General features: G+C 37.5%; 2 protein-coding genes across 2 annotated transcripts; both read right to left on the reverse strand.

Moving 5' to 3' along the window:
- Window positions 1-14,640: 14,640 nt before the first annotated feature.
- LOC131046616 (UDP-glycosyltransferase 72B1) lies at window positions 14,641-16,385 on the reverse strand. The gene has a single exon (XM_057980390.2). The coding sequence runs from the start codon at window positions 16,281-16,283 to the stop codon at window positions 14,889-14,891; it is 1,395 nt and encodes a 464-aa protein (XP_057836373.2). The 5' UTR covers window positions 16,284-16,385; the 3' UTR covers window positions 14,641-14,888.
- A 2,926-nt stretch (window positions 16,386-19,311) lies between these two features.
- On the reverse strand, window positions 19,312-20,958 carry LOC131046615 (UDP-glycosyltransferase 72B1). Its single transcript, XM_057980389.2, has one exon. It carries the CDS (start codon window positions 20,893-20,895, stop codon window positions 19,501-19,503), a length of 1,395 nt encoding a protein of 464 aa, XP_057836372.2. The 5' UTR covers window positions 20,896-20,958; the 3' UTR covers window positions 19,312-19,500.
- Between the last annotated feature and the right edge of the window lie 275 nt (window positions 20,959-21,233).

Below are 21,233 nucleotides of genomic sequence, written 5' to 3' on the forward strand. Positions count from 1 at the left end.
CACCGTCTCAAAGAGGGGCAAATGTAGTCACACAAATCTGTCCGGCTTAATTAAATAAATATTCGCTATTTATTTGATTAAAAATCCACTAGCCATCAGTTAATTAAATTAATATTTAATTAATTCATCCCCAAACATTCTTCTATTAATTAAATAAATTATTCAATTTATTTTAATTAATTCATTAAATCAAATTCAAATCAATTAAATAAATAAAATCTATTTATTTAATTAAATCCCCCTATTCCTCTTTTAAATAAATTAAATAAAACATTTATTTAAATCATTATCCCCACCCCACTTGCATTTTCCTAACAAATGCAACTTGCACACATTTATTGAAATAAATGAATTTTTATTTTAATAAAATCCTATTTTCCCTCACCCACCAAATCCACTTGCAAAATCTAATCCCCTTCTAGATTCTTCTAACCCTTCCTAATTAGCCTAATCCATCCCCTAATTATTGTCACATTCCTAAGCAAAATGGAGTCACTTCTCAAAGACTCCAAAGTCTTTGAAAAGCATTTAATGCTTTGTGTGTTCAACAAATTAACCCCCAAAGTCTTCCAAGACCACTAATGGCTCTTACATGACCATTTATGGCTCTTACATAACCATTTATGGTTATTTCAAATTTGTCTCCCCAAACATTTATTGTTTTGACCATATTCATCCATTTCACATTTGCACAAGAGTTTATCCATTGGATAAAAACTTTATTATTTGAATAAAGAGTTTATTCATTCAATTAACCTTGACTTTAACTCCCAAGGTCATATCAAGCATTTAATGCTTATTCCCTCCCCTCTCAACCTATCTCACATTGACACTTGTCATCCTGGGATTGGGTTGAAAGCCCTCACATGGATTTGAAATCATTCAATCCTGACCCTTGTTGAGATTACTCAATCTCAACCATCCATTGCTCCATTTTTCCTATAAATAGAGCCCATTTCTTCATAATCCAGATCCTGAAAACTTGTATGCATTTAAGCTATAGGAATTTTAAGAGAGCATTTTAGCATAGACAATCTAATATCTTGTTATTTTGGTTAAAATATATCATTTTAGCATCAATAGCATAGTATTAACTTTTCATTTCATATTTGAAACACAATACTACAATCTCAATCCTCCATAAGCATCCATAGTGCAAAAAGCTGCTGAGAGCTACACTATTTTGGAACTTGGAGAGGAGAGGAACAAGGGAGAAAGAAACTAAGAGCATGTTAGGAGGTATTTGGAGATGCCTCATCATGTTTGCTTTGATAGTTAAATATGCTTGCATGTTTTTAGTATCTCTCTTGGTATGCCTTTTTAGATTAGTTTTTGATTGACTAACACTAACGGTTTTGTGTCTTTTGTGTTATTTATCATTTGCTAACCTTGTGCCATTTAGGAGGGCATCATACAACATTCTCATTTCTTGGTTAATTCCAAAACCGGGGTTTGACCTAAAGGCAAACCCCTAATCCCTAACCCCCCAATCATCCTCTCTTTTCTGTGTGTAGGTTGCAGGTACACGGCTGTAATTGAAGATTTGGAATCCTTGTGCAGAGACGAACAGATCCCCCTTCGTTTCGCGGATTTTTCGGAGGATCGTGTGCACTCCGGGCACCATCGTCCCATCAACTTTCGCTCAAATTTGCAAGACAACATCCTCTCGACATTTTACTGCTAATTTCAGGTCCGTAGCTTCATCCTGTGTCCCTATCTCCGTCTACAAGCGAATCTTTCTTACTTTACATGCATTCCTAGTTCAATCATTCTATCTACATTCTTTACAAAAGAGGGTATCCTTGATGTCTTAACCCTTGAAACTCATTTAGAATTTAGTCTTGCATTGTGTGGGATTGGATCTCGTGAGTTTCAACCCCTCTTTTGAATGTAAAGTCTCTCCTAAGTGAAAACCGTCAATCCTAGTGACTTTCTTTCTCTCTCCATGGAGTGGGGGAACATCTAGGGTTCGATTTTTTTCCGCTTTACATTTTGGTGAACCCGACATGAACATCCTAATTTTGATTATTCATGGTTAGATCTGAATTTTTTTTTTTTTTTCTTCCTTAATTACATTTCCATGTTTGATCTTTTGCAAATTTTAGAGGTTAATTGCATAAAAAACCCTAAATTTTCTTTTTAGTAATTGAGCTTGTGAAATGTTTAATTGTTAATGCTTGTTTCAGATCTACCCTTCTATTGCAAATGGTCAAATCATATTTGTGCTTTAATTTTGAAAATTATGTGGTTAAGTGTCAAAACCCTAATTTTTAAAACCCTCTTGATTCAACCTTTGACCGATGATTTCATTGATCAAAACACCTCCAAATCGGCTGTAACTTTGGATTCCGCAACAAAATCACAATATCTCTCATCCCTGAAAATTTTGAAAAAAGTTGCGAGGACCGTGTGCACCCCGAGCGCTATCGTCCTCGACATTTTTTCTGAAATTTCGGGAGCTAGATCTTACTGCATTTTTCTGCTAGAATCCAGAATCTTGGCTGGTTTCATCAATTCTAACACTTTCAAAATTAAAGTCAAAGTTGGTCTAGTGATCGCTTGGATAAAGGCTTATAATCATTCAAAAATTGTTGAAATTGAAATTTGTGTTAAAATTGTATTTCTTACTGTCCTAAATCTGAAAAGTGTGTTGGCGTTCATTCGAAATTTCAGTGCTTTATTCAAATTTTTGCAGTTTATGACTTTTGAAATTAAATGTTTAATTACAATAACTTTGATTTCCGCTTTCAAAATTGAATTTTGCATGAAATTGAGTCAACTTTTAAATTTCAAAGCGTGCATTGCTTTTAGTATTCCCTCTAAAATCATAAAATTTAAAATTTCAGTTTCCCTCTCTTTTTCAAAATTCAAATTTTGCATTTTTCAACAATCTTGGTAGGGTTCAATTTTGAGATTGCAACTTTAATTTGGCCTATCTACAGATCGTAAAATCACTCAATTTTTTTAGATTAGCTTTAAAATCATCATAGCTTTCATCCCTGAAAATTTCGAAAAAAGTTGCGAGGACCGTGTGCACTCCGTTCGCCACGGTCCCTGACATTTTTTTCGAAATTTTGGGAGATTGTCCTGATTGTATTTAACAGCTTAAATCTAGGAGATTGGCTGATTTTATTGAAATTTGCTACCTCTAAATTCGAAAATAAATTCAAAATCTTCTCTCTCTCTTTAGTGCATGAGTTTTACAACAATAAGTCCTACTTACACTATTCCCGTTAGATGAAGCCTTAGAATTAAGTCTTTCCAGGGTTTAATTACTGAGGAGATGGAACCTAATTTGAATGGCCTTTTTAACGAGGACATGGGTAATTCCTCTAATCCTCTTAATGATGAAGAAGCTCTCCATGAGGTTTCTGTAGAACAACTTTCGAAATTGGATAACCAATTTGATGATTTTCGACAATGGATGTCTCAAGAATACCCTGATAGTCAAGCTCTTTCATTAATTGAGGGTCTAAAACGTATGGTTCAAAGTGATAAGAATGGAATTGATATTTTGCGTAGTATTGTACACATTGTGGATTTGAATGTGATGCCTATGAAGAGTTGTGTCGAAACTTTAGGTTATACACAACCTCCTACTCAAGTCAATCATTCTATTCCTTTGACAACTCCTATTGCTAGTATACCTACTTTTACATCAAACATAATGACTACTTCAATACAAAACATTCCACCTATGATCACCAGTCATGGGGGCAATCCTTCTTCTTCAATCAACCCTCTTCCTTCATTTAATCTGACTTCCTCATTCATTCCTTCAATGAGTGTTCCTATTTCATCTCCACAAATGAACATGACACAAGGGGGCAATTCATTTAACCATTCCATTCCTCCTTGTAGTGTTCCTTCTTTCCAATCATCTCCTATGACTAACTATCATAGTGTCTCGCCACCTTACTCTCAATCAATACCTTCTTTCAATAACATAATACCTCCATCACAATCTAACACGTCTAATATGAACTCTTCGACTGAAGCGACCATTAACAATCTTGCACAAACCGTCTCTTCTTTACAACAACAAATTGCCTCTATGAATCAATCTAAGTCTAGTGTGCCCACATTTGATGTTGCGAGCCCACTTTCTCTTGACATTGTTCGAGCTATCCCCCCTAAGCATGTTGAAATCCCGCAATTGGAGCTTTATAATGGTAAGGGTGATCCTCTAACACATGTTAAGACCTTTCAAACAATATGTACCGATTTTGCTCATGACCAAAGGTTGCTTGCAAAACTGTTTACTAGAACATTAAGAGATGAGGCTCTACAATGGTATTGCTCATTGCCTTCCTATTCTATTACTTCTTTCCAACAACTTGCAAATGCTTTTATTCAACAATTTCAAAACAATATAAGTCCTAAAGTTACTTTGATTGATTTAATGCATTGTAAACAAGGTGTTAAAGAAAAAGTGACTGATTTCATTGGTAGATATAAGCATTTGTATGCTCAAATTTCTTTTCCAGTACCTGACAATGATATTCAAAGAATCTTTATTTCTAATTTACAAAAAGATATTAGAGAAAAACTTCTGTTTTCTGAGTTTACTTATTTCCAACAGTTGTGCGCAACTCTTCACAATTATCAACTGACTGTGAGTCAAATGGACCAAGCAAATCCTATGGCTCCAAGTGATAAGGGTGATAGTAGTCAACAACCATTTGGGAAGTTTAAACCAAACAGAGAGGTGATTAAGTTCAATGAAAACATCATCAACAACAATGTGAATGCAGCATCAGGTGTGCCTCCTATTTCTAAGTTTTTCAAGAAAGAAAGAAAGTTTACTCCTTTGAATGAATCATTGCATAGTATTATGAATAAGTTATTGGAACAAAATGTGCTTACCCTCCCTCCTATAAAGCAAATAGATCCTACAAAGATTAATTCACCCTATTTTGATAACAAATTTTTTTGTCAATTTCATCGTCAACCTGGGCATGATACTGAAAAATGTTTTGCTTTGAAGGGTAAAATTCAAGATTTGATTGATAATAATACTATCTCTGTTTTTGGTGTGAATGATAAAGGCAACACATCTGTAGCTCCTCCAAACCAAAATCTTAAGATTTTTACTGATCCATTACCTTCTCATACCTCTAATGTGATTGAGACTAATGATTCCTCTTTCTCACCTGATAGTCTTGTGTCTATGACTCCGAATGTGATTAACTTTGTGGAACAACAGAAAATCCCTAAAGAACCTTCCATCACATTTGATTCCAGTGAAACTATCAGGGCACCTGATGGTCCTTTATATATAGTTGCAAAATTCAAGAATACACCTTGCCGTGGAGTGCTTATTGATCCTTCTTGTATGGTTAATGTCATTACTGAAGAATTTCTTTTTACTTTGCAATTGAATCAAGTGATCTATGACGAAACAAATGTGGTTGTGAGACTATTTGATGCATTTTCTTCTCCTGCAATTGGTTCTATTACATTAGCTATTGAGGTCCATAACAAATCCCTTGATGTGAGCTTTGCCATTATTCCATCATCCGAACAATTTCGTGTGAAGCTAGGCTATCCTTGGCTATCTTCCATGAAAGCTATTGCTTCTCCTATTCACAAGTGTTTGAAATTTCCCCATAATGGTGAAGTTGTTACTGTCAATCATAGTCTCTTTAAACCAGCTGAAAGAACTTCTAGCGTTCCTATTGATTATTTTTGGCCTAAACAATTCCAATCTCTTCCACCACGAAGTGATCATCTGTTCAAATCTTATCAAAAGTGAAAAAAAAAGATATGATCCTATCTCTAAGTGAACCTAGAACACCCAAACTTGATATTCCTATCATTCTTGAGAAGGAAGTTCTTCCTTTGAAAGATAAAACTAATGTCTTTCCTCAAGAAGATTCCCAACCCATCCCTATGAATGTGACTATGTCTATGTCTAATAAACTTTCTAAAGGTAGACCTATACCTCCTCATCATGATGGACTTGGTCTCCTTCCTAAACCAAATATTCCTCCTTTATATGGAGCAGTTCCTCCTCCTTCCTCTTATAGAGAGGAGAGACCTTCCTCTTCTCCTATTATTCAACCTAAGAGACCACAACCTAAACACCTAAGTGATAAGGATGAGAACATTCCTCCTCCTCAATCTTCTCAACTTCCTACTAAGACTAGACGGAATCATTCTGCGCGTGAACGCCGACGAAAGCGTCGTCTTAGAGCTCAGGCAACTGCTTCTCACACTTTGCAATCCCCAAAAACACCTTCAGCTAGTATTATTCCATTTTCTCCTCAGCCGAAAATTGAGCCAAAATCTCCTAAACATAAGATGCATGATGGTCTTGATCCTGTGTGAGTTAAAGATCCTATTTTTATAAATCTTGATGATGATATAGATGAAAATGTTATTCATGATGAAAATGTTACTCCTCTTTCTTCTGATAGTGAATATGAATATGTTGATGTTGATAACCATTTATCTAACGAATTTTCTAAAGCACTTATCCTAGCTCCTAGACAAGAACGTGGCATGGAACATGAACATAGCCCTTGTTTGGATCTTGTGATAGCTCCATCTGCTGTGTTGGATGTTCCTCCTCTAGCGTGTTTCCTGCCTTCCCGAAATGTTGATCAGCAAGATCGAGGGGTGGATGACGTGCTAGACTAGTTTCATTAGCATAGCAGACTCTCTCCTCCTCTCTTGATCTCTTTTGTTACTTCTTCTATGTGTTATTCTCATTCTTCTATTTGTTGTCCTTAGTGTTGTCTACTTGAGGATGATGCATAGCATTGAGATCTCTTTTGGTCTCTCTCATGTTGACTCAAAAGACACATGTGTTCCCTTCTTCTAGGTGACCTTCCTTGATTGGGGAATGAAGAACAATTATGCATACATACATATGATATATATGAATTATCATACAACATACTGACCCCAAGGAAAGCGAAGTCACCTTGTGCTTTGTGTTTTGTGTCTATTATCCTTGGGCTTATCTCACACTTGGGGGCTAAATCCTTGTGATAACGTGCTCCTTTCCTTTCTCATTTCCTATATGTATCACTACCTTAAAGCAATCACCCCCGATGAGGCGTGTGCGATCGCTTTAACGTAGGGGGGCATACACTCCGTCCATATCTCTTCAAGATACTTGAAAATTTCTTGGCAAATTTAGCTTTGCCTTGAAAATTTTTGATATTTTTCTTACATGACTCATAGTGAGGGAACCTTACTACTGACAGTCATGGTTCTCCCTCGTGATCTTCCCTTTTACTTTGTCAATCGAAGTCGTAAGATCCTTAGTCCACTGGGGGCTTGGTGTATCTTGCCTCCTTGACGTGGTGAAAGTCTTTCAATATTGTTTCCTTGTACTTTACCGGAAGTATGGGTGTACGCTTATACTCCCGCTAAAGTGGGGGCTAAATGTAGCGTCCTAAAATTGCGACACTTGCAATTTCGACTGCATTTGGGTCTTCACGATGGCGGCGCAACGTTGAGCCTGAATGGAGACCTCGAAACCTGTTTACGACATCAAAAACTGCATATTTTTGCACCTTGGCCTGATCCTCCTTGCACCCTACTGTCCCGGGAGGTGTGGGACCATGGCGCCCAGCGCCCTGGTCCCTGGCCCTATTTTGGGCCTGGTCTCTTGTTGGGCATCGGGTCTTTAAGTTTGCAATTCGGAAAATAATGTGCCTAGGTCGGCCTAAGGTCGGAAAAATCAGTCTCCTAACCCTAATTGACAAGTATATAAACTACATTTCCCCTCCCAGAAAAAGGAGAGAAAACATATGTGAGCAAGAGGCGGAAGCGACATTCAAACATTCAAACATTCAAGCATTCAAGCATTCCTTCAAGCAATTGAGTATTCTAAGTCTCCATTCAAGGCTAGGTGTTGCATTCAAGACAAGGATTCAACCATTGAGGAGGAGATCACTTACAACATACAACATACAACATCATTACACCTTCGCATGTAAGAATACAAATATTCTTACAACAAGGTATCAGTACTTGTTTACATTACAAATATTTACATTTACAACATTCTCATTTCTTGGTTAATTCCAAAACCGGGGTTTGACCTAAAGGCAAACCCCTAATCCCTAACCCCCCAATCGTCCTCTATTTTCTGTGTGTAGGTTGCAGGTACGCGGCTGTAATTGAAGATCTGGAATCCTTGTGCAGAGACGAACAGATCCCCCTTCGTTTCACAGATTTTTTGGAGGACCGTGTGCACTCCGGGCACCATCGTCCCATCAACTTTCACTCAAATTTGCAGGACAACATCCTCTCGACATTTTACTGCTAATTTCAGGTCCGTAGCTTCATCCTGTGTCCCTATCTCCGTCTACAAGCGAATCTTTCTTACTTTACATGCATTCCTAGTTCAATCATTCTATCTACATTCTTTACAAAAGAGGGTATCCTTGATGTCTTAACCCTTGAAACTCATTTAGAATTCAGTCTTGCATTGTGTGGGATTGGATCTCGTGAGTTTCAACCCCTCTTTTGAATGTAAAGTCTCTCCTAAGTGAAAACCGTCAATCCTAGTGACCTCCTTTCTCTCTCCATGGAGTGGGGGAACATCTAGGGTTCGATTTTTTTCCGCTTTACAATTAGAAAATGATGAAATTCAGAGGCAAATACAAGAATTGATTGAGAAAGGACATATTCGTCCAAGTGCATCACCTTGTGGCAGTCCCATTGTTCTGACAAAGAAAAAGGATGGAACTTGGAGAATTTGTATTGACTATAGGGCCTTAAACAAAATTTCAGTCAAAAATAGGTATCCACCTCCCCGGATAGATGACCTCTTGGACCAGCTTAGAGGGGCCTGATTCTTCACAAAAAATGATTTGAAATCGGGATACCATCAAGTACTAATTGACTCAGCTGATGTGTGGAAGACAACTTTCAAATCTAAAGAGGGATTGTTTGAGTGGCTAGTGATGCCTTTCGGTTTGACAAACGCCCTAGCGACATTCATGAGAATGATGAATGATGTACTTAGGCCATTCACTGATTCTTTCATGGTGGTATATCTGGATGACATACTCATCTTCGAAAAAACTTGGGATGACCATTTGCAATATGTGGAAAAAATTCTCTCAACTTTATAAGATCATGGGCTTTATGCAAACAAATAAAAGTGCTCCTTTGGTATGAAGAGTATCAGATACTTAGGATATGTTATTGACAGTGAGGGTGTCCATGTTTCCCGGAGAAGATACAAGTAATTAAGGACTATCCATCTCCTAGAAATATCACAGAGTTACGAAGTTTCCTTGGATTGACAAACTTTTATCGCAGATTTGTGTTGGGGTTTTCCCATTTGTCTTGGCCTCTGAATCAATCATTGCGGGGAGGAACACAGGCAAATTTTAAATGGACAGGTGCTCAACAAGAAGCATTCGAGGAGTTAAAACAAATATTATGTTCTACACCGACTTTATCTCTTCCTGACCTACAACAGTCATTTGAAATACAAACTGACGCATCAGTATATGCCTTATATGCAGCATGGTCACCCAGTTGCATATCATAGTCATACTTTTTTTGATATAGTGCGTCGGTATGCCACTTACGAAAAGGAATTGTATGCTATTGTTCAAGCCTGTAAGCAGTGGAAACATTATATTTTGGGTAAGGAGACTGTCATCCACATAGATCACAAACCTCTTCAATTCTTGCAAACACAAGGGAAGTTGCAGAATGATCGACATCAACGATGGTCAGCCTATCTTCAATAATTTCATCTCAAAATTTGCCACAAGAAGGGAAGCACTAACAAAGTAGCAGACTGTTTGAGAAAGCCTCCGATTGCAGCTATTAGTATGGTATTGGACTCATGTGGTCATCAGACTGAAGCTCGGGCTTGCTTGTATGAGAATGATGTTGAATTTGTAGATGCTTATAATCAATTGGTGAAGGGACATCAAGTGAATGATTTCTATTTGCAGGATGGAATGCTTTGTCACCTTGGCCAAATCTGTGTGCCCAATGCAAAACACAAAAAGATGATATGGGAAGCTCACTATAGTAAGGTTGCTGGTCACTTTGGCATAGGTAAAACTATTGCTATACTTCAGAGGTATTTTTATTGGCCAAAGTTGAGAAATGATGTCATTTCATATACTCAAGCTTGTACCGCATGTCTTATTGCTAAGCCTGCCAATCGTAAACTTGGATTGTATTCACCACTTCCTGTTCCTAAAAAACCTTAGCATTTAGTTTCTATGGACTTCATGTCTAGTCTTCCTACCACCAAAAGAGGCCATGATTTTGTGTATGTTGTGGTAGATAGGTTCTAAAAAATGGTAGTAATAGTGGCTTGTACAAAAACAATTTTTGCAGAGGACACTGCAAAGCTTTTCTTTGAACACATTTGAGTTCATTTTGGTTTGCCGAATACCATCATTTTAGATAGGGACAACAGGTTTCTTAGTAAGTTCTGGTCCACATTATGGGAAAAGATGGACACAAAATTAACAAAGTCTACTGCTTTTCATCCTCAAACAGATGGCCAAACAGAGGTAGTGAACCGGATGATCATTCACATCCTACACATGTATCACTCAAAACATCCCCGCACATGGGATGAAAGTCTTCCATATGTTCAACATAGCTACAATAGGGCAATTCACAGTTCCACTGGTCACAATCCATTTGAGGTTTGTCTTGGTTATCAGCAACTTGCACCCATGGATATTGCCATACCACTTATTCAACCCGATCTGGTTCCACGTGTTGGTAAGGAGGAAGATAAGGCAACCCAGTTCATTAATATAATTCATCATCTGCAACAACAAGTCCATGAAATCTTGGAGCATACCAATAAGAAATATAAGGAGAGACACGATGAGTATCGTACTCCTCATAATTTTCAAGTCGGGGACAAGGTGTGGTTGCATATTCAGAAGGAACGATTGCAGGGTGCCAATAGGAAGCTTCGTCCTCTGCGTTATGGGCCATACACAATCTTCAAGCAAGTTGGTGATAATGCTTTTGAGCTTAATTTACCCTCATTTATGGGTCTTCATCCAGTCTTTAATGTGGAACTCTTGAAGCCATATTTTCCTCCACGATTAGATGTTGCAGATGTGGCAAAAACAATTTCCACTACAGAATTGAATCCAGGTGCAACTTCTCCATTCCAATGTGATCAGATTGTGGACACCATGGTGAAAACACTCAAACAACAACAAATCTATCTATACAAAGTGGTTCGAGTAGGGCTGATTGCTCAACAAGGAAAGTGGTTTACCAAGGAGCAGCTTCAGCTCCGTTTTCCTCATCTCATTTAGAGTGTTGATGCAATGGAGCCCATTGCTCTTCAAGGGGGGAGTAATGATCAGAAGAAAATTTGAAATATATATATATATATATATATATATATATATATATATATATATATATATATATATATATATATATATATATATATATATATAGTTTTTCTATATGTTAGTAATTGTCATTTTTGAAGGCCTTCGAGGCATTTTCAGCCCTTGAAAGTTTGGCCAATGATCTAGGATTTCGCTTCTAACTCTTGGAGACCTTTCCAACGAGTTAAACGACTCGTAATTTCGAGTCCCGAGCAGAAAGTTATGCCTAGTTAAAGTTAGGACAAATTTCATATAGTTTTTTTGAAATTTTCGTAGTTTTAGATTTTATTATGTAATAAACAAATGTGACTATTGGGCTTCGATCACCAAGATTGATGGTGTCAAATTAAAAAATAGGCAAGGGGAAAGAAAAGAGTGATTGAGAGGGGAAAGCAAACTAAAAACATGATAGAGAAGAAAACATCAAAGATTTTGTGGGAGGATTTGTTAAAATGTTTTATTGCATATCTTAATAAATAAATCTCAAGTCCTAATTTATAGGTATAGATCATGCATCTTTGAAAGCTATCTAAAAGAATGGAGGGGTCACCTTGTGTGGGGATAAGGGTGGAAATGGCTAAAATCTTTCTTTATTCCAATTTGTTTTTAGAGGGAAGAATACATTCAACAAAATGTATTCATTGAGTCATGCCTTGTTGCTAACCATGGTACCAAATATTTTTTTTGTACATGATGACAAAGAGGGTGTTGCGAACTAGGTGAAAGCTTTCTTTAATTATAAACTGAGGCATTTTGTGTCTTGGGAGAGTTCATTTTGTAGGATTAATTGGGAAATATTAGAGTTGGATATAGTTTGAAAGTGAAATTATCCTTGGAGGCATAGTTTAATGTTCTTGTCTGTTATTGTGATGACAATTCTATGGTTAATCTAATTGATATCCCCTTGTCATGAAAGAAGAAGTCTATAAAAAAAGTAATTGTGTTTTTACAGTTGGGGGCTTATACAAATTGTCATCCCATCTTGTATGTTAAGGACTTGATCATATAGATGTGGTAGAATAAGGAAAGCCCAAGATAAATTCCCTCCCTTCTATAGTTCTATGGTACCTTCAATGGTATAGAGTAGTTAGATGACTTCAATAATGGATTTAATTTCAGGGATGAGGTCAAAAAAGTAATAGAAGAAACCAATTTTGATAAAATTATTATTATTGAACAATTTTCAACAAAAATAATGTCATTGAATCCATAAAGACAATTGCAACTAGAGATTCCAACAAGGAGATTTGATTGTTATTAGAGAAGTTTGCACCCCTATCGAGTTATCAACTCAACAAATTCTAGAAACATGGAATGACCTATCAAAGTGTGGGATTTAATAAATTGAATTCAACTTCCAAAGAGGGATGGTTCCCTTGGTACTCACTTAGACTAAACTAAACTAGTGACTTTGCCAAGAAAAGGGAAAGAAATGACTTGAAACGAAACCTAAGACTATGAAGGTGATGCACCAAATTGATTTTAGGACCTATACTACTTTTTATTTGCATACAATATGTTCAATCAACAAGCTATAATATGCACAAGTTAGGTTTTCTTTCCATATGCATGTATTTTTCATAAGAAGGTTGAAACTTAACAACGTTACGAAGGAAATCAGATGTTTTCACAAAAAAAGGGCTATCTAAACTTTTGACACAACTTATAACTTGCACAAAATATATGTGTTTCTATATGGAGGTGCAAGAGAATGAAACACGAAGTTCAAGGACATATAACATAAAAAAAACCATATTTATCATTCATATTTGCACGGAAAATATATATAATTCGAGAAGGAAAAAATACTTATGTTTTTGATAAAAGGTGATTGCAACTACATACAAGGCTGAAAAGCATGTATCTCTTATCTATCAAAGAGATACAAGCTACAAATATTGATTGAAATCATGTCTAAATGACATAATGGAGATGAGGAAGAAAAAGAGTTTTTTTCTCCACTTAGTTTGATTTGTGTTTAATTATGTATGTATAGGGACAACAAAAGTTTAGACAAGCAATGCAAAAAGACAAGTTCCTCACTTACTATCAACTTTAGTCACACATATTTTTGGAAGATTTTGTTGTGATTATGGTTTGAAATTGTAATTATTATAATTGACTATTTAAGAGTTTTTCATTTTTTAGAATAGTAGTTTTTATTTACTAAAGGAGGTTATTGTTGACTTCAAGTTGAAAGGTTTTTTTTTAGAAAGGAAGATAAGAGAGATCTACATATATTGTAAGTCTAATAATAAGGAAATATGGATAATAATGCATATTTCTAACAACATTTATGAGCTTCCTATATGTTGAATCATGATTTAAAACAATGTTGTATCTTTCTTGGGTATTTAATTGAAGTTTACTTTAAGGATATGATGTTTGTCTCTATTGGATGGTCTAAGGGTACTCAATTTATCTTTTATGTGGTAGCTTGTCAGCCAAGAATTTTTTTTTTTATATTCACTATCGTGGAATCTGGAGGTGTCCTTGCCGAAGCAAGACTAATCCCCCAGTGTGTACAACCCACTCACAAGGTAGCAACACACACAGAGTTAACACAGCCGGGGACTCGAACTCAAGACCATGGGGAGCATACCCACGCCTTAAGTTGCGATCCACGACCGGGTGAGCTAGGGCCGAAGCCCTCAGCCAAGAATTTTCTTAGCAAACATGCGGTTATTTCTCTTTTGCTGGTCCGCAATGCTATTTTGACAGCCCTTATTGTTCTATTCTTGGCAAAAATGTGCTTTATGATGGCTACAAGTAATTTTCATGTGTTCGGATTTGTGTAGTCCTGCTTTTCCTCTAATCAAATTATATGTTTTTCTTACATATAACAGATATTTCAAAAATATGAAATATCAAAAATATTGTCTATACAAAAAGCAAAATATACAAGACTATTTTTTCCTGCATTTAGTAATCAAACTAAAAAAATTACTATTTTTAATTTGATTAATAAATAGAAAAAACAATCTTTATCAGGGTGCATTTTGCTCCTGCATGGACAATCAATTAAAAAAAAAAGATAATTGCAACTAGTCTGGTTGGAGTAGGGTATTGCATAAGACACTGTGACTCCCACTGCGACAATATATCAGCGTTTCTCAACTTGTACAAGTTAGCATTTTACATTCTAAGCCAAACACTCTAACCAAGATTTCTTATCAAGCAGGAACGCTGTTGACTGACATTCTACGCTGTCTGAAACAAATTTACACCGATCCATATCTGAGCCGTTTTTAAAGCATGAGAAAAACAGAACGTTATAGGATTCGAGATAACTGATAAATATATATCAACAAAATTACATTCTTGATAGTACTACAAGACAAACGTTGAACCATATAAAATACCCCATTCTAGCCTCTAAGCTTAACAGAGCAGGGAAGACGACCAAAAGTATAGCTGGTGTCAAAGCAACAAATTTCACAGTAATCACGGCACTGAAAGTAAAGGAAAAGAAGAAGACGACATAGCAGCCACTGTCAAACAACAAATTTGACCTACATGATCGAACAATTAGGGAGTCAAGCTTGGTTTCTGTGATAAATCTGTGGCTGCATTGGCTGTGGCCTTCATTGTACTCCCCCCTTCCATGAGTGCAATCTTGGCCTTGTCCTTCAGTACTTTCATTTTCTTCCTCGCCTTTCTTCCCTCCTGTCCTTCCATCAATTCCCTCACCGCTATCTGCACTTCTTCTCTCCTGACAAATCCATTGCTTTCTGTCCTCAAACTTATGGCTACCTGAATCTGCTTCACCAATATGACCCTGTTCATCTTCTGTTCGGCAAAAAGAGGCCAAGCGATCATAGGAACTCCATGCGAGACGCTCTCCAGCGTAGAATTCCACCCGCAATGTGAAAGGAAGCCTCCAGTAGACGGGTGAGAAAGAACAGGGATCTGAGGAGCCCAATTAAGAAGTACCAGCCCGCGGTCCCTGGTTCGAATCTCAAAACCCTCCGGTAAGAGCTGAGAAATATCAGTTTCCAGAGAAGAAGAATCCCCAGATTTGTGCCCGCGCAGAACCCAGAGGAACCGGTAGCCGCTGGCTTCCAATCCAATCGCCAGATCTGTAATTTGCTCCCTCAACAAAACGCCTTTGCTTCCAAATGCCACAAACAGGACGGACAAGGGAGGCTGCTCATCTAACCATTTCAGGCAGCTAGACTCGTCGGGAGCATCAGAATCTGTGAACATCAAGGGGCCTACTGGATAGATGGGGAGTGTTGCAGGCGTGCTTAGGGTTTCCATGGCTTCCTCCTCCAGTTCAGCAAAGGTGTTTATGAGAATCCCTGACGCTTCCCTGCAGCGGGAGGCATGCTGGACAATCCATTTAAACGCAGAATCCGATCTGTCCTGAACGGGATTGATCAGATCTCTGGCAGGAATCGGCGGAAGCCCCGGTATCTCCACCTCAAAATCGGCGTCCTTAAATGGAACCTTATTATCCGAAATGAGCTTTGGAAGATGTACCGTGAAGCAAACAAAAGAAGCAGAGGACGGCACGAATATATAACCTGGTATCTTCAGCTTGGTAGTAACGTCAAGCAGTTCCGTACAGAAGAGGTCTGTAATAAAAGCAGAGACGGGCAAAGATGAACACAACGATTGCAGGACATCTTCAATATGTGGCTTCGCTTTCAGCATGAACTTCGAAATGCGTATTGTAAGTTCCATGTTTTGCTCATCTTCATCCTCAGTGATGTAAGGAATCTCTGTAAAGCGTATGTCCAGAGCAGAGGAGGCTAATCGTTCAAGCACTGCGGGTTGCTGAGATGTCCACACCCACCTGCTGATGATGAGAGTGATGGAGAAGCCATGAAATTTAGAGAGCCTCTTTACAAACTCAGCTAAGGGAAGGAAATGCCCCATTCCCCTGCTGAGGGGGAAAATTGCGAGATGCGGCTTTTCCATCTAAGGCAGAGAGTACTGGAATGGTATATTGTAAGTAAAAGTTTAACCACAAGCTAAACTTTTAGCAGGCTCATTCATACAGCTTAAAGTATTCCGATATATTTTTGCACTAAAGAACTAGTACCCTCAAAATAAACTTAAAGGTTTTTATTCAAGGACATCAACGGACATGGCAAAAATCTTGAAAACACTTAAATTAGAAACAAGGTGATTTTTTTTTTGTTAATTTTTTTTTCTTTTAATAAAAAAAATTAAAACATCATACCAACCTTGTGTTAAAAAAATAAATAAAAAATGTTTGTGTGACAACTTTTTATTTTGGTGAACATGAAACCAATTACAATTTATATTATTTTTATCTAGGAGTTGTATTTTAGTTAGTACTCACTATAAACTTGTCTCTTTTGACTAAAAATTGATTAGAGTGAGGGAGACCTAGAAGTATAGGCTTTGAATAATCAAATTTTCAATTCAATATTCATTGATTGATATAATTGTCATTTGATATAATGGCCATACCTACCAAATATCTTTTTTTTTTAAATTCTAGAAAAAGACACATTTTTGTTAAAGTAAATGAACAATAATACCAAGGAAGAACATGATTACAACTTATAACTATGAAGATAAAGCTATTTTATTTTTTATGTTTAACTAATTGATTTTAAGAAAAGTGTATCCCAATATTGCATCCCCAACCTACATATAACCATTTTATAGTTCCATGTTGAGGCTACCAAAAAATCTATAGCCAAGATTCTTCATCAAACAAAATTGTTGTTGACATATTCATTCTCCATGGTTTGAAACAAGTCTTACCTATTCCATAGTTTGGTTGTTTTTAAATCATAAGTAGATAATGTTAAATAGAATCCTATCAGAGTATAGTCTATTTGAAAGCAACAAATTTTATATTCATCATATCCAACACAAGGGAAAGAAAGACCAACATGAGCTCTAATTCCAAACAACAAATATGGCCAACATGAGGGCACAAACTAGGGAAACAAGCTTGGTTACTTTGGTAAATCTGTGGCAACATTGACAATGGCCTTATTTATACTCCCATCTTCCATGATAGCAATCTCGACGTTTTCCTTTTAACTCTGTCATTTTCTCTGTGGCCTTTGTTCCCTCCTCTCCTTAAATCTATAGCTACCTTGTCCATCCTCTGTTTGGCAACAAGAGACCAAGTGATCATGGGAACTCCATGAGAGACACTTTCTAGGGCAGAATTCCACCCAATGAGAAAGGAAGATGCATGTAGAGAGGTGAGAAAAATGGGGATTTGGTGGAGCCAATTAATTTGCTCACTTAATAAAATGGGTTTTCTTCTCGGTGTCACAAATAGAACAAACAAGGGAGGCTGCTTATCTAACCATCATAGGCACCTGCGCTTGTTGGGAGCATTAGCTTTTGTGAACATCAACAAGCCTATTGGATAGATGGAGAGAAATGTGCATGTGTTAATGAGAATCCCTAATACATCCTTGAAGTAGGAAGCATGGTGGACTGATCATTTAAATGTAAAATTTAGTTTATCCTGAATGGTAGGGTAAATCCATGGGAGGAATCAACATAAACCCCAATATCTCCACTTCAAAATTGACATCTTTTTAAATGAAATCTCTATCTATAAAATAAACTTTTGAAGATGTAACACAAAATAAAGAACAAAAGTGAAGGCTAAATGGAATAAATAAGACAAAGCAAAGAGAGAAAAATGTGAGAATCAAAGGAAGCATGATAAATTGGAGTTTGAATTGGAAGAACTATGGTGGATGTTGGTGTAGTAGAGACAGGTAATAATAGGAAAGCAAAGGAAAAAAGTTAAGACAAAGGTATTCAATGGTTGTTAGAAAAAAAATTGATGGGAATACATATTCATTTTGTGGACAAGAGTTCCTTTTAGAGAGGAAATCCTTAAAGTCTAAGATTAGTTAGAGGATAAAGCTACTAGAAGAAGGAAATATTTAATTCCTTGAAAAGTTGGTAGAATTATTAGTGGATTGAAGACTTCTAAATGTGTCGTGCAAAGAATTTGAGAGAGAGAGAGAGAGAGAAAGTAAATGAGATAAAGATGTTGAGTTGTGTTATCGTGAAGAAGGGGAAAGTATTGATGATCATCTTGAAATATGAGAAGATTTAGAAGACAACAATAAAAGATAAAGCAATGCATCACTAGAATCAACCCAAGATGTAGTAGTTATGCAAGAATTCAACTTTAGATGTGAAATGACAATAGAGATGGAGACCTCTTAAGGATCCATGTTTGATAAGGGATTTGAAGAATTAATCATATAAGAAGATGGGTCTAACTTCTCAAGATGCGGGGAAAATAGAAAGGAAATAAATGACAAGAAAGATAATTTATGGTTCAACAAATAGTTCAAAATAAAGACATAAATTATGTGAAAAATTATAGAAGTACCCAACAAGATGGAACACCATGATAGTCAAATTATTGAATTCTTTGAACTAGGAGGTTCACTTTTTTTAAAATGTACAAAAAATAATGTAATCCACCATTAATTGTTGATTAATTCTTACTTACTATCAAATTTAGTCATACTTGTTTTTGAAAGATTTTGTTAACTATAACTACTATTATTGATTAGTTAAGAGCTCTTCATTTTTGAAACAGTATTTTTTTATTTATTAGAGGGGGCTATTGTTGAGTTCCGGTGGGAAGGTTTTTTTTGGGTAAAGAAGATAACAGAGATCACATGTTAAGGAAATGTTGATAATAATGCATATTTCTTCAGCATTTCTGAGCTTCCTATACGTTGAATCATGATTTAAAATAGTGTGATATCTTTTTTTGGGTATTTAGTTGAAGTTTATCTGCAACATACAACGTTTGTCTGCTTTAGATGGTCAATGGATGTTACATTGTGACTCCCAGTGAGACCAAATGAATGCGTTTCTCAACTTGTATAAATCAGCATTTTACATTCCAAGCTTAGGCTGCCAAACATTCTGTATAAATTGCTCTGATAAAAACAGAACGTTTATAGGATTCGAGATCAACTGATTAACAAAATTTTATTCTTGATAGTACTACAAGACAACGTTCAACCAAATAAAATGCCCCATCCTAGCCTCTGTGAAAAGCAACAAATTTCACAGTAATCGCGGCACCGAAAGAAAAGAAAAAGAAGAAAGACGACATAATAGCCATTGTCAAACAACAAATTTGACCTACATGAGCAAACAATTAGGGAGTCAAGCTTGGCTTCTGTGATAAATCTGCGGCTGCATTGGCTGTGGCCTTCATTGTACTCCCCCCTTCCATGAGTGCAATCTTGGCCTTGCTCTTCAGCTCCTTCATTTTCTCCCTCGCCTTTCTTCCTTCCTCCCCTTCCATCAATTCCCTCACTGCTCTGTCCACTTCTTCTCTCCTCACAAATCCATTGCTTTCTATCCTCAATCCTACGGCTACCTGAATCTGCTTCACCAATATGACCCTGTTCATCTTCTGTTCGGCATAAAGAGGCCAAGCGATCATAGGAACTCCATGCGACACGCTCTCCAGCGTAGAATTCCACCCGCAGTGTGAAAGGAAGCCTCCAGTAGACGGATGAGAAAGAACAGGGATCTGAGGAGCCCAATTAAGAAGTACCAGCCCTCGGTCACTGGTTCGAATTTCAAAACCCTCCGGTAAGAGCTGAGAAATATCAGTTTCCAGAGAAGAAGAATCCCCAGATTTGTGCCCGCGCAGAACCCAGAGGAACCGGTGGCCACTGGCTTCCAATCCAATCGCCAGATCAGTAATTTGCTCCCTCGAGAAAACGCCTCCGCTTCCAAATGCCACAAACAGGACGGACAAGGGAGGCTGTTCATCTAACCATTTCAGGTACCTAGACTCGTCGGGAACATCAGAATCTGTGAACATCAAGGGGCCTATTGGATAGATTGGGGGTGTTGCAGGCGTGCTTAGGGTTTCCATGGCTTCCTCCTCCAGTTCAGCAAATGTGTTAATGAGAATCCCTGTTGCTTCCCTGCAGTGGGAGGCATGCTGAATAATCCATTTAAACGCAGAATCCGATCGGTCCTGGACGGAATTGATCAGATCTTTGGCAGGAATCGGCGGAAGCCCCGGTATCTCCACCTCAAAATCGGCGTCTTTAAATGAAATCTTAATCTCCGAAACGAGCTTGGGAAGATGCAACATGAAGCAAACAAAAGCCGCAGAGGACGGCACGAATATATAACTTGGCATCTTCAGCTTGGCGGTAACTTCAAGCAGTTCTGTACAGAAGAGGTCTGTAACAAAAGCAGAGACGGGCGAAGATGAACGCAACGATCGCAGGACATCTTCAATGTGTGGCTTCGCTTTCAGCATGAAGTTTGAAATTTGTGTTGTAATTTTCAAGTTTTGCTCATCTTCATCTTCAGTGATGTGAGGAATCTCTGTAATGCGTATGTCCGGAGCAGAGGAGGCTAATCGTTCAAGCAGTGCAGGTTGCTGAGATGTCCACATCCACTTGCTGATGATGAGAGTGATGGAGTAGCCATGAAATTTAGAGAGCCTCTTTACAAACTCAGCTAAGGGAAGGAAATGCCCCATTCCCCTGGTTAAGGAGAAAATGGCGATGTGCGGCTTCTCCATCAAAGGCAGAGAGAAGTAGTGCTACAGGAATTGGAAATTGTCAAAGTAAACGTATGGGTACAGGCTATGCACTTGGCCATCTTGTCTTGTATCAATGCATGTTTGTCTGTTTGTGGGAATCGTCATGTCTACGTCTGACGCTTTCCCACGTAGGCCTTCGCTTAACCGGCACATTCTACGCGCTGAGGGTTTAGATTTTAAGTGGCTGGGCCCACAACTCTCTTCAACCGTCATGGCCTTTACCGTGCTGTTTCCTTTCACGTCCACCGTTTGACGTTTACCGTTCTCGCAAGTCTTTGCCGTAATAACTTTGTTTGTGCTGTCGGCAGGAGCTTGCA

The sequence above is a fragment of the Cryptomeria japonica genome, chromosome 10 (genome assembly GCF_030272615.1).
Source record: "Cryptomeria japonica chromosome 10, Sugi_1.0, whole genome shotgun sequence".
Classification (NCBI taxonomy): domain Eukaryota; kingdom Viridiplantae; phylum Streptophyta; class Pinopsida; order Cupressales; family Cupressaceae; genus Cryptomeria; species Cryptomeria japonica.

What these genes read in the sequence shown, in the direction of transcription:
- LOC131046615 (XM_057980389.2), bottom strand. Translation starts at nt 20,895, where the DNA reads ATGGAGAAGCCGCACATCGCCATTTTCTCCTTAACCAGGGGAATGGGG.
- LOC131046616 (XM_057980390.2), bottom strand. Translation starts at nt 16,283, where the DNA reads ATGGAAAAGCCGCATCTCGCAATTTTCCCCCTCAGCAGGGGAATGGGG.